At 35.8% G+C, this 13,522-nt stretch overlaps 1 protein-coding gene across 2 annotated transcripts; it reads right to left on the bottom strand.

Moving 5' to 3' along the window:
* Positions 1–1,026: 1,026 nt before the first annotated feature.
* Positions 1,027–11,817, bottom strand: LOC115436993 (B-cell lymphoma 6 protein homolog). 2 transcript variants are annotated; one of them, XM_030160039.1, is made up of 9 exons: positions 11,707–11,817; positions 9,240–9,411; positions 8,033–8,254; positions 5,655–6,428; positions 4,517–4,605; positions 3,496–3,663; positions 3,278–3,408; positions 2,289–2,426; positions 1,027–2,110 (listed from the first exon to the last, which is right to left on the bottom strand). In XM_030160039.1, the coding sequence occupies exons 1-9, from the start codon at positions 11,735–11,737 to the stop codon at positions 1,967–1,969; spliced, it is 1,869 nt and encodes a 622-aa protein (XP_030015899.1). In that variant the 5' UTR covers positions 11,738–11,817; the 3' UTR covers positions 1,027–1,966. The 2 variants fall into 2 exon arrangements, with proteins under 2 accessions (XP_030015899.1, XP_030015900.1); XM_030160040.1 differs by lacking the exon at positions 11,707–11,817 and adding an exon at positions 10,654–11,681.
* Between the last annotated feature and the right edge of the window lie 1,705 nt (positions 11,818–13,522).

Here is a 13,522-nt window from a genome sequence, read left to right as displayed (position 1 = left end):
TATATGTTCAGTCCACAGTTCCATCGCAAAACTCATTATTTTAAACTATTTAACGTCATATTGTGATGTTTATTATTTTTCTTTAAGATTTTGATGATATCTGAATCATATTTAGACAAATCATGACACTTTTAACCAACAGGGGGCGCTGGACATCACAGTAAAAGACCAGCAGGTTCATCTTTATTTGACTAGTTTGTGTTGTGTGTTTACCTTTGCATTTGATGGAGTAAAAAAAACACAGCTCATTCAACAATAAATACATTAATTCCAAATAAGGGTGATGAACTGAAATTAAGATCAGAATAAAATTCACCAACAAAATCAGCAAAGTTAATATGGAAATATGTCTTTAATTTTGTAATATTTTAGAACACATTTACATATACTAAACTTCATTGATCTCCAAGGGGAAATTCACTATTTATTTGAATTTATGTATTTTTTTCCTCACTCATCCAACTTTAAATACACAAGAGGAATTGGCTTCAGTTAAAAAAGGATGTTTTGTCATTAAAAACTACATTTGGTAGAAATTTAGAAATAAGACTTTCGTTTTGTATTATTTTCCAGCAGACACATTCATTTCATGATAATATTTCACAATAAATACAGAGGAGACCCCCCCCCCCCTCCCAAAAAAAAGTATCTTCATAAGTAACTGAGAAACACACCTTTGACTTACATAAATTATAATATTTTATGGTATAGTTTATATACAATACTGTGCAAAACTCTTAGGCCAACTTGAGGTTGCTGTATACTATATTTCATATATTTAATACATTTTGTCTTTACTTCAGCACATATTGGTGTAGTTTTCTTCACTAAATAAAAAAATAAAAAGGGAAAAAAGTATAACAGGAAATAGTTATATGATAAAATAGGTCGTGGCATGTTTATACCTATTTTTACAACCTTCCCATTTATTATTTACTTTATATTTTCCTCTGTTTTTAATCTTTTTTCTTTATTCCCTACAAATTATATAAAGATTTAATTTAAAAGAAATAATGACATCCAACATATGCTACATAATATATATTTTATTTTTATATATGTATATATATATATACACATATATACACACAAAGGCATTTGCTTACATTTTTACTGATATTCCTGAGCTTGTTTTAGCTTGAGTACTCGGTTTGTACATGTGCACGACGATACATAAGGCTTGAAGAAACAATCAGACTTTAATGATCCAGGTACAGATGGATCATGGTAGCACCAAATTTGATAGAATACAGCAAAGAAAATTAGTATAAATAAGGATATAGCAAGAATTGAACAATTTCAAAACATAAGAACATTTTAAGTAGAAATATTTGAATAGAAAGAATAAGAATATATGAATTACTGAAGTGAATATGTGCAAAATAACAACAGGGGCCTAGAAGTTACCAAGCGATAGAGAACGAAGAAAATACACAGGGCATTTTTAATGAATACAGTCTGTACATGTTACAATGTGTACCGTATACTGTGAAACTGTAAAACAACAAGCCCTTGACGGTCAGTAAATACATTCGGATTCTGCCAGCAGATGGCAATGTAAAAATATATCTCATCTTATTTACATAAACAGCCTGTTGCAAAGTAAATACATCAAATTCTACCACTACTGGGCACTGATGTCTAAACCAGAACTGTAACAGATCCTAAATGAGAGAGAAGGCTGTCCTTCAGTGCTGATAATTAATTGCAAAATACACAAGTACCAGGTAAAATTCACATTTAAAATGTAGACATTCACAACAAGAGCATAAACTTCTACAATCTCTGAAAGAGTCGAGAGCTTACAGACACTAATGTGCATCTTTGAAAAATGCGTAAAAGGACAAATATATATATATATATATATATATATATGATATCTGTGTTTAGAAAACATACAAATGTTTGGACAACATGCTGGCAAACACTAAAGGATAAAATGACACCACAGAGCTTCGCAGGAGGATCAGCAGGAGTGGACCAGGCCTGAGCCGAGGCCGCTGGGAGTCCTCCGATACTGAGCCTTGGTGTTGGTCACAGCGCCGTGCTTCTGTCGGAGGTGGAGCCTCAGCTGACTCTTATGTCTGAAGTGCAGGTCACAGTTTTCACACTGAGGGCAAAAACAACAAAGAGTTATAGACCGATCACTCTTCAACCTCCACTCATACTTTACAGCTCCTAAGATGTTGCTTAACCATCATCATTTGAGGTCCATGGATCATGACAGGAAGAGCTTATTCTTTTTATAGACCGGCTGGATAAAGGCCGGCTCTGACGTGGAGGCTTACATGATAAGGCTTCTCTCCGGTGTGTATGCGCATGTGGCTCTTCAGAGTTTGAAGGTGGCGGAAGTGTGTTCCGCAGATCTCACAAGGGTACGGCTTTTCTCCGGTGTGAATTAACACATGGGCACGAAGGTGAGCCACCTGCAGGAAGTGAAACCATGTAAATATGAAACACTGGTCTCTGGAGACGACAGGCGGAAGCAGTGAATGCAAATCAGCTGATTTATAGAGGTGTAACAGTTCTCCAAATCCATGTCATGGTTCTGAGATGGTCTTTTTTTTTTAGTGTTGTTTTTTGTTTTCTTTTTACAAATGAAGGATTCTTTTCTTTATGAGGAATATCAAGAATCCTCAAGAACAGACGCACTTTAATTCACATACATTAACCATGTAAACAGAAATAAATAAATTATAAGGACGTTTAGGTGCTGTGCACTATTTTTTCTGGTCTTTTTCTTCTTTTGACTTTGGTCTATTTTTGATGATAAATTTGGACAGATTTTACCTAGTTGATTTCATTTCTCTAGGTTAACTATTTTTTGTCCTTTGTTGTAAATATGTTTCACCTTCGGGTTGTAACAGATGTACTAAATCTGCATAAATCAGCAATCTTAGCTCAGGACCAGTCTAATCTACATATTAACAAAAATAAATGACTTAAAACATATTGTCTACATATGAACTAAATAAAAGAAGTAAATAAACCTACCCACAATTCAATTTACAGTGACACTAAAGTCTACACTATTTAGATACTATCCAAATAATAATATTTAAAAAAAAAAACAGTTCCTTTATGCCCAATCTACAAATTATCATTTTAAAAACATCTAAAATGACCAAAACAAAGCATATTTAAGTGGGTAATAAGCACAAATATGACACGAACATAGGTGTAGGACATGAGGCTGTAAAGGTTTACACAGTGGATCTGGTGTCAGTTTCAGAGCTGTTACACCCCCGTCTGTTTTCTGAAACAGTGCTGCTCTAACCTGCACAAATCTGGATCCGCAGGTCTCACACTTGTATGGCTTTTCTCCAGAGTGGATGCGGATGTGAGTCTTGAGGTTGGCTGGTCTGTTGAACTGAGCACCACAGATGTTGCAGTGGTAAGGCTTCGCACCTGGAGGCAAAGATTAGAAGAAATTAATAAACACCTCAACGCTAGACTGGTGACGTACAGGAGCCGACGTGGGGCTATTCCTCTCACCGGTGTGGACCGTCTTGTGACTGGCCAGGTTGCCCTTGTAGCGGAAGGCGGCCTGGCAGCAGTCGCACTTGTATGGCTTGTCATTGTGGACCTGGACCATGTGGTCTTTCAGGGAGTCTTCCTCTGTGAACTTGGAGTCACATCCGTTGCATAAGTAAGTGTTCTTTTCTGCAGAAAGAAGCAAATAAAAAAAAACATTAGACTCTGTAGACCTGTTAACCCTCCGGTATCCCGTCCACCAAGGCCCTTACTAAACACCAAGTGTGCGTTTTTCACACACTTGTGGAATAATGTCAAAAAAATTTTCATACAGTTTGTTTTTAATTCTTTTACACTTTTTTCTATTTCATCAACTTGAGCCGTAAATAAAAATACCAAATACTCAATAATTGTCACATTTTTTTAACCCTTTAAATGTCATGTTTGTAATGTAAACAAACCATTTTTTGGATGCAAAAAACACCAAAAAATATATTTTTTCAAAATACTACATAAAAAGTGGATCACATATTATCTGATTTTTTCATCCTGGCATATGTCAGTGATTAACTCCAACACTGGTTAATTTGCATTATTATTTTTGGCGCTAGGTCAAATGTTCAAAAATACTAGCATCTGTCACCAAGTGTGCGTAAAATGCACACCTATAAATCAAACTATTAAATATTATATATTGATTTATTTTTCTGCTCTAACTTGATTTTATTTTTGTAAATTCAGCTCAGTCCTAATCATACAGATCAAATGTTAGAAATAGTGCGTTTTAGGCACACTTGGCAGACAGATGCTAGTCTGGTCATTTTCTTTTGTTTACAATGTGCACAATTTAGTTGGTGGACAGAATTTTAAAGATCATGCAAAAATGAACAACTTTTGAATTCTAACCTTATTTAAATTGTGAAAAATAATATGAAGTTTTTTAACACAAATCGCTAAGTGTGCCTAAAAGGCGCACCTGCATACCAGAGGGTTAATAATATCCAAATCATGTGCAGTAATGTGAGTTTAAACGTGCACATACCACAGTTTGGGCTTGAATACTCTGAGTGCAGTCTGGAGGTGTCGTCGCTGGTTAGTGAGTCAGGAGAAAGGTGCTGAGGACTGTCGCAGCTACAGGAGGAAGACCAAAGTGGAAGGTTAGAAGACAAATAATGACCAAATTAAAAGTAGGCGTGAAGATTATTATTTTTTTTTTTTTATTACAACTGAAATATAAAGAAAAAGTACTGAAAGTATACTGCATGTCAACAAAACTCACTAAAATAAACTAAGACGTCTTTAGTTTTTTTTTTTATGTCTTATATTTTGTGTGGATGTTAAATCTGTTCTGCAGTGTCAGTTTTTCACCAGCAGATGGCAGCATATCACGCATCCACTCAAAGTATGGAAGAAAAATGTCCATGTGGGAACACTTGTGTGGTGCATGCCTTGCTACCATCAAGTATTTTCTTTAAACATTCTAATGTGGGTGCACACACGTTAGTTCTGTTTGAATTATTTACTCTCGTGGTTCTTTAGTTGCAGACAAAGGCCCAGACAAAGGGGCGTGGCTAGTATTTAAGACAGGGGAAGGAACTAACATCACAAGACTGGGGGGGGGTGGCACTGTTTGTTTTTTTGTGTTAATTTAGTCGTTTAAATTATTGGTTTAAATCACAATGGGTTCACACAGTATGTTGTGTCTAGTTATGATTATTTGTTTTTTACGTTATATCGATGAAGTTAATGGTTTGGTTTAATTTCATAGTCTAATGCCCCCCCTTGTGTTTGATTTGGGTTAGTCCACTTCTATTTAAGCCCACCTTGGTTCGTTGTCTGCTTAGGTCAGTGTTTGTTGTGTTGCACTTTGGTTTAGTTGATCTCACTTGGGTCCATCTTTGTTCATTTTGTTAATCGTCATTTTTTGAGCTTGTGTTAACTTTTTCTAACCTCATTAAATTATAATTTTTCCTAATTTTATCACCTTTCTGCTGGTCCTTCTTTTTGGTCTTCTATAACTTGAATATCACATGACACTTATTCTAGAACTTTTTGGATGTTGTTGCTCACAAATACTGCATAGATAAATCAATAAATAGTAAATTAAAGCTAAAAAGGATAACAGAATGCTCAGAGTGTATACTATCTCTGTAACATTGGACTGTGTTGCGCTGTTTTACCTGATGCTGCTGCAGCTGTCCACGCTCTGAGCCGCTTCCTCTCTTTGGTCTCCGCCTCCCTCTTCGCTCTGGACCTCAGCGTCTGCACTCGGCCTGTTCCTGCAGGGGCTCAGCATCGCTTCTTTTTCACCTTCGTCACACGTTTGGTTCATGACGATGAACTTGTACTTCTTCCAGTTGTGGGCTTTGGCTTCTTTGGGGCAGTCCGACGGTTGTTTGAAGCTCAGGGACGCGTTCCTGCTGCTGCTGGACTCAGTGGGCGAGTTGGGCTGGCAGTCGGATCGGAGGGGGCTCTGGGGGCTACAGATGACCCCTTTGTTAAAGCTTGGGGACATCCTCAGGCAGCTGGCTTGTGGGTACTGGATGTTGTCTTCATTTGTAGGGGTGGCGGGCTCTTGGAAGCCTCCGTGGGCCCCCGGGGGTCGGATGATGGAGGCGGAGAAGCTTCGGTGGGATGTGATGGTGGGGGACTTGTTGTGAGGCAGGTTCGAGCATCGATTCTGGGCGAAAGGGGCTCCCGTCTGGATCTTGTTGCAGACTTCCAGCTTCCCGTCGGTCATACGCAGGTCATTATACACGTGATAAGAGCCCGAGGTGTTGATGCCCCTGAAAACACTGGGGATATAACCTTTGCACTCCAGGAGGTGGGACGAGGTGGATGTGCTTCTAAAGTCTGCGTCTTTTTCATCACCACGTCTCAAAACGGGGGTTTCCTCAGCCATATGTAAAGAGTTGATCTGTACATCTTCAAACTGCATATTCAGGGACTGATGTCTGCGAAAATAAATGAAAACTCAAGTTATGCTGTTTCATGTTTATCTACAGAGTAGTAATTGTATATTTGGAAATTTGAGGAAAAAATAAAAAAAATAAAAATAAATATTCTTCTAAAATGGAAATGGGCCACTCCACCGTCTCACTCTCATTGGGTCAGGGATGTACTTTATTTTGCCAATTTGGAAAAAAAATCAGACACTTGTTGAGGGGCTCACAACAACAATTTTCTAAAATATGGGACCCTTTTTTTGAATATGTTCAGAAGCTGGACTTCCCTGTAAACTCCAACTGATTTTTTTATTTGTTTTATTCTAATCCTGTGTTAACAACCAATACCACTGCACTAGCAGCTTGTAATACATATATTATGTTTTGTGTTGTTTTATATGTTTTTTTTTTGTGTATGTTTTTTCTGTGTGTTATTTTATTTTAATAGCTTTACGGTGTTATTGATCCTTGAACATTCTTGCCATAAGCTCTTGTCTGTGATTTTGTGTTCTTTCTTAAATTATGTATGAAAAGTTTAATAAAGGATTTGAAGGAAATAAATAAATAAATAAATAAATAAAAATTAAAAAATATTTAAAAATAAAAATAAATAAATAAAATAAAAATAATTTAAAAAATTAAAAAATATTTAAAAATATTTAGAAAATTTAAATGCATAAATAAATAAATAAAAAGGAAATTTGAGGAAAAAGGATGTGAAATCAAGTGGTTTGGCCTGAATAAAGTCTACAGCTCAGTACGGTCAGAAGGTGGCAGCACAGGTTAATAACGGCAGTACGACTAGGATGTGTTTTCATGAATGAAACCACCAAATTAGTTTCCTCATCCGTCTGAGCTGCCTGTGGTTCATACCAGTTGTGTTTTTGTACTTTATGGGAAAATCCAGGAAGAATATTGATTGATATCTTTATTTCGATCATGTAAATGACAATTTAAAAACAGAAATGCAAATAAATGATAATCAAGAGAATGAGAACAAAACAAAACGGTCACTTAAAACTACGTCTTAACCCTCAAAATTTACACGAGCAAAAAGGAGTAGGAAGAAGTCTAAACTTATCTAATCCTACCCCTTCAAATCTTTCCATTCTTAGTGAAAACAACACTGTTCCAAATTTATCTGCAGTTTTGGAACATGTACATTTAGTCAATCATCCATATCACATATTCTATAGTTGCAACTACCATTTATTTTCTATGCAGATACATTTATTCATTTATATTTTGCTTGTTTGGTCTATAAAATGTCAGGAATTGGTGAAAAATATCGACAATCTCCTCAAATATTTTGTTTTCTATTGAAGTTACTCCTATGGATGAAACCACAGAATGTTCTAAGAGAAAATTTAGCCTTTTTTCTTTATAAAATAGCTTTAAAACAATTAATCGTAGTTAAAAATAGCTTGGCTGACAACTACTCATTTAATTGTTGCAGCTCTAATATGTTCACAACTTCCTGATATATTCCCATTGAACCACTTAGCTCTATTTTTGCAGGAAAAACACCTCAGGTGAGTGTTAAAACTATACTGACGCAACACTGGTAAAAGATCCTAAAAATAGCCACTGTGAGTCATACTTTCTGCTTTTACCTGGACTTGATGAATCTGTGGCAGGTGTCGGCCACATGTTCCATCTGGAGGTAGAGCGCTGTGTTCATGGTGGTCAGGATGTTGTTGTCTTGAAGGTTTAGACAGGAGGTGTACATGAAGTCCAGCAGGATGGAGAAGCCCTTGGGGTCTACTTTGGGATCTAAGCTGATGGCACTAAGGTTAGCGTTCTCAGGGTCCATGAACACGGAATAAAAGAAGCCACTGTTAAGAAAGTAGGAAAAAAAAAGAGAGAGACCACATGATGATCAACATATGAGATATGAACCATTCATGTGCAATAACATATGACTAGGGATGTAATGATTACCGCTATAATGATAAACGGCAGTAAAATCACAGACGGTTAGTATTAGCATTTAAATTCTAATCTCATGATAACTATGTTGATTACCGCACTTTTAGGGGAAAAAACCCTATGTACAGATCTGCTTTTATGTCAAATATTTGAGTATAGTTTGAATTTATTCCAATTTTAATTTTCTATAACTAATATTTGAACCAATATTCACTTTTAAAGTCTTTGAAAAGGTTCATTAAGCATCTGTGTGTTATTTATGCAATAAATTATATACATTTTTCAAATCGGATTTCATATGTTTTGTGTGTTTTTTGTCCTTTTATGTTTTTATAGTAGGTTAAAGTGAAAAAATAATAGACAGATGATATAGATGAAGTTGTGCTGAAAAAACAGATCCCAAACATGGGTATAGTAAACATTTGTTTATATAGTATATAAAGGCCAAATCAAAAGTACTGAAGAACAACCAAAATAGGCTCAGACCACTAAGGGTTAATATTTGAATGTTTCTGCAACAGAAGGGACATTGGGACTATTATTTTGTTTTTTGTTTTTTTTAAATGCAATTTTGGTTAAATTCTTTCAGTGTGTGTATTAGTACTTTTCGAACATTTTGAGCACAGTTTCAATAATACTGCGATAATAATGATAATCATGATAATTTTGGTCACAATAACCATGATATGGTTCATATGGTTCCATCCCTAGATCTGACATGTAACCCCACTGTCCTGGAATAGTCCTGTTTAGGAGGGTGTGGCTTTGTCAGGGGAATTGATTTAATATGTGAACGGTCCCAACATGATGTAATACACTCAAATATAACATTTACAGTTTCACAAATCCATGACAGCATTTTGTCATTTAATCGTCTTAAATTGCACATACCTGCATGCTACCAGAACGGCCTTGTGAGCGTGAAAATATTGTCCGTCCACCTGGATGGTGACGTCGGTCAGCATGTTCCTGCTTCGGAGCCGGTTGAAGTTGAGCAGGACGTCGCCTGCGTGTCGTGTAAATTGAATGCAGCCATCTGCAGCCGTGGCCATGCTGTCGGAATCTGGAAAGATTCAGCATTCAACACTTTATTATGGTACGACTTTGCATAAATACACAGAATATAAAACACATGAACTCTATACTAAAGGCAGAACCTAAAACTATAAGTAAAGTGATAAAAAATGTCAACACAAAAATACTTAAATATTACTCATAAATAGTACTCCATTATTTTCACTGTACATTTAATTTGCTAAATTTCAGTCTCACTCCAAGCCAAAATCCCATGAAATTCACTAATGCATGCATTTAACAATGACATGTGACATGTTATTATTACTAGTGTACATGGCAACTGCTATTTTGTCTTGATCGTCTTTGTTTATTAATGTATTTGCTTGGATATTAGTTCCTTGTACACAGAAAACGTCCATTTTTTTTTTTTATACATTAAATAATTATCTTGATTGGAAACAGTTTTCTCAGATACATTTTTATTCTTTTATGTAATAGCCTTTGCATTTTTTATTTTTATTTTTTTACATTAAATAACTATCTCGATTGGAAACAGTTTTCTCAGATACATTTTCATTTTTTTAATCTAATATCCTTCACTTTTTTTTTTTACATTAAATAATTATTTTGATTGGAAACAGTTTTCTAAGATACATTTTTATTATTTTATGTAATATCCTTTGTATGTATGTATGTACACATATATATATATATATATATATATATATATATATATATATATTTATTTATTATTTATTTATTTTTTTTTACATTAAATACTTATTGGAAACAGTTTTCTAAGATACATTTTTATTATTTTATCTAATACCCTATTCTTTTTTTTTTTTTTTTTTGTAAAGCTGTGAAACCCTTGTCCCTTACAGAAGAAAAAACCCACACTGCTGGGTCTCTGGAGGATCTTTCTGCATCCTCCTGTGATGAACACCCTGTCTTCACTGCCTACACTTCCAACATGCTGTAAATATATCAGGTGTCCTGGAGTCTTAACACTGTTTTATCAAAAGGCGGCGCCACAGCTGACAGAAAAGTGTTGGTCTGGCTCAGTGAAGCTTTCTGTCAGCCTAGAGCTCATACTTCCAGTTTCCTGAGGCCCTATAAGGTGTTCATTATTTAAACATACATTTGTCCAGTTCATGAACCTGGACTCTTACTGTCATCCATACATTAGCAGACATCCACATCCTAACCCTAGAATCAAGTGTTTCTTAATCCTATCCAGCTCCAGTCCCCCTTCTGTGTCCTACACATGTGTATGTTCCTGGCTGACCTCTGAGCTAAACATTATTGACTTTCCTGTCCTGCTTCGTCCTTGTGCGCCTGTTTTTTTGCGCTGCGTACCGGAGCGCACCCTGGCTGCCAGCCTCTCGCCTGTTGAGCACATTCCGTCCTGGCTGTTCAGATTAACTTGCCAATACACAGAGAGGGTTTCTGTTCCACCACAAGTACAAGTCATCCTGTTTAACCCATGAGCGTTTACGCCCCTCACCCTACACACCTAATCTGGTTATTTCTAATCCTACACCCTCGCTAAATACAGACGGTGTGATTTTGTGGCATTTGATTTTTATTTTAAGGAGCGTTTTCTTTTTTTCCCCGTTTTTTTTTTTTTTTTTTTTTTTTTTTTTTTTAACTGCGCAACCTCACGCCCAGACCAGGCCGACAAGTCTGTTCAAGTTTACTGTGTTAGGCGTGCATGGATTGCAACACGACTATTTTTTTTTTTTTACTGCCTTGTAGTTTTAGAAGTGTTTGTGCTCGTTCTATAGTCCTACTGAAGGCTGGAAAGCACTGTACAAAAACATGTGCGTTTAAGGATTTTTGTGCCACTGAAAGTTTTTGTGGTTTTTTTTTTTTTTTTTTTTGCGGCAGAAGAAATTTTAACGTCACCAAACCGGACCAACTAGTCCTCTTTTGTCTGATCGTAATAAACAAATGAGTGTGTCAAATGTTAATACAGAGTATCAACAAAAAGTAAAGTCAAAGTAACGAGTAGATCTGTGCGTAATGGTTCCATTTTTTGGCTGAGATAAACCTTCAGTTCGCACTGTTTTCACTGTGTTCCAGCCTCAAATACATGCGTAAAATCACTCCTAAATCCACAGTCTAAAGAACCACTTCCGTTTAAAACAGTCAGAAACACTACAGCTGTCAAAATCACAACTCAAATGTGAAATCTGTTCTTTCACTTCAAGCAAAAGGAATCACAAAATGTTGAAAATAGTGAAAAACAATCCAGCCCTGACGCAGCCACAATGCGCATCTGCTACTTTTCTAGACTTCTGACCTAATGCTGAGAATTAGGAAAGAAAAAAACAGTCACCTTGTAAAAGTTTCCTCGAAACTCTGTGCATCACCAGTTCTGAGAATCCACTTCTAAGAAACACAGCAGCTCAATTCTCGGAATTTCAACAGAGGACCGCACCACCGCGTCTGAGGCGGGGAGGCTGCGCTCCACCGCCCGCTTCCATTTAACACTTTACAAAAAATACTATTAAAGATATCATGTGGATTCCCAGTAAATATTGTATATGAGTGGTGTTTGTGAGATTAAAGTGGAATATATGTGAGTGTTTTGGCACTTATTTATCAGATCTCCTTGTGAGTGGCTCATGCTGCGTAATGGTTCGTTCCAAAGGCAAGGTCAGCTGACCAAGTTATAAATATGTGTGGAACATGAGAGCATGTTGTTTCTAAAACCTGCTAGAGGTGTTGCGAAGAAATTGAGAAAAACTATTATGTGTTGTCATAGTCAGAATGTGACGTGTTTTGCCGTTTGATTTTGGTCGTTTCTGCGTCTTTGTGAATGATTTAGAGTTTAGTCCACGCGCTCTGCTTCATCTGTTTAATCTGCTTATGAGACACAAGTGGAAAAAAAAAAGAAAGTCAAGACTTTATTACCTCTGCCACGGAGGTTCTGTGATGTGGAGTCTGTTTGTCTGTAGAAGTGCACACAGATTGTCAGGAAACTTCAGGAAGGGAAGGGCACAGGTTTGGACTCATACAGGGAGAGTTTTAGATGGAATTCTGGAGCAGATCCATGAAAGCGAGAACAACTGTGATGTTTTTATTCTTTTTTTTTTTTTTTTTAAACTATATGCAACCTTTTTACCTTAAAACACCAGTAATGATTAGTTCCATCCTTTATTTTTAATGTTATTTACCTTTGTCTAAGTGGACTGTACACTGTTGCACAGAAAGTTGGAGTAATTGTGTTTTTATGCACAGTCTTTTTTTTTTATTCCTATTCATGCACATCTGGTGCAATAATCACATACTGAGTCCCAGTTACACTTTATTTATGAAAAATAAATCACATTGGCACAATCATTTAATGAGAAGAGACTCCAGTGTTATATACAACAGTGTATTCCAGTGAATGTTTCCAACAAATTCAGTGAAATAGGTCATTTCATGTAATCTAACATCACAGCTCGTTTAGTTGCCTTATATCTTCTTTACCAGTGGAAAAAGTTAACATATTACTCATGGCTTTTTGATCCCATGCAACATCAGAGCATCATCTACTACAGGGGTTCCCAAAGTACCAGGAGTAAACGTGAAATAAGCCAACATGAGAATTAATGCTGAAAAACACAATAAATACATTCATTTAATAGTTTTATTGTCAATCATCTTGTTGAAGCTTTGGTAACATTTTAAGAACATTTTTATTTTATATTATTCAAAATGAGTTTATTTGAGTAGATATGTACATTTTTTTTTCATTGATGAAAGGTTCATTTTTTATTTAATGACCAATTTATTTTTCTGTTCAGTGAAAGAGGGCACTTTTCAGTTCATATTTTACACACAATATTTAGTTTAGTTTACTTTACTTTAGTTTACTTTAGTTTAGTCTGCCTAATTTTTTTTCAATCAAAAATGCTGAACTTGGCTAAAAAAGTATATATCAATGGGTACTCCACTGTAAAAAGTTTGAGAAGCACTGATCTACTAGAGTCACTGCTATCATTGTTTTAACTGGCATGATGGTAGAACGTTTAGTATGACTTCTACCTTTGTTGCCATGGTAACGATCAGGTAAATTGTGCAATGAAAAGGCAAATGGAATTGATCTGCACTTTCTGAATGCATTTCTAGTTTAACTCTTTCATGCAGGAATTATTATAAAAAAT

The sequence above is a fragment of the Sphaeramia orbicularis genome, chromosome 17, assembly GCF_902148855.1.
Source record: "Sphaeramia orbicularis chromosome 17, fSphaOr1.1, whole genome shotgun sequence".
Lineage (NCBI taxonomy): Eukaryota > Metazoa > Chordata > Actinopteri > Kurtiformes > Apogonidae > Sphaeramia > Sphaeramia orbicularis.
Note: the sequence above shows the minus strand (reverse complement) of the source record. Positions and strands in the feature narration are given on the sequence as shown.

Bases quoted from the DNA above. Each gene is read 5' to 3' on its own strand.
- LOC115436993 (XM_030160039.1), bottom strand. From the start codon at position 11,737: ATGCACAGAGTTTCGAGGAAACTTTTACAAG. The intron at 4,606-5,654 runs GTAAAACAGCGC...TTCCTCCTGTAG, and splicing joins GACAGCTGCAGCAGCATCAG to CTGCGACAGTCCTCAGCACC. The intron at 2,111-2,288 runs GTAAGCCTCCAC...TTTTGCCCTCAG, and splicing joins CCGGAGAGAAGCCTTATCAT to TGTGAAAACTGTGACCTGCA.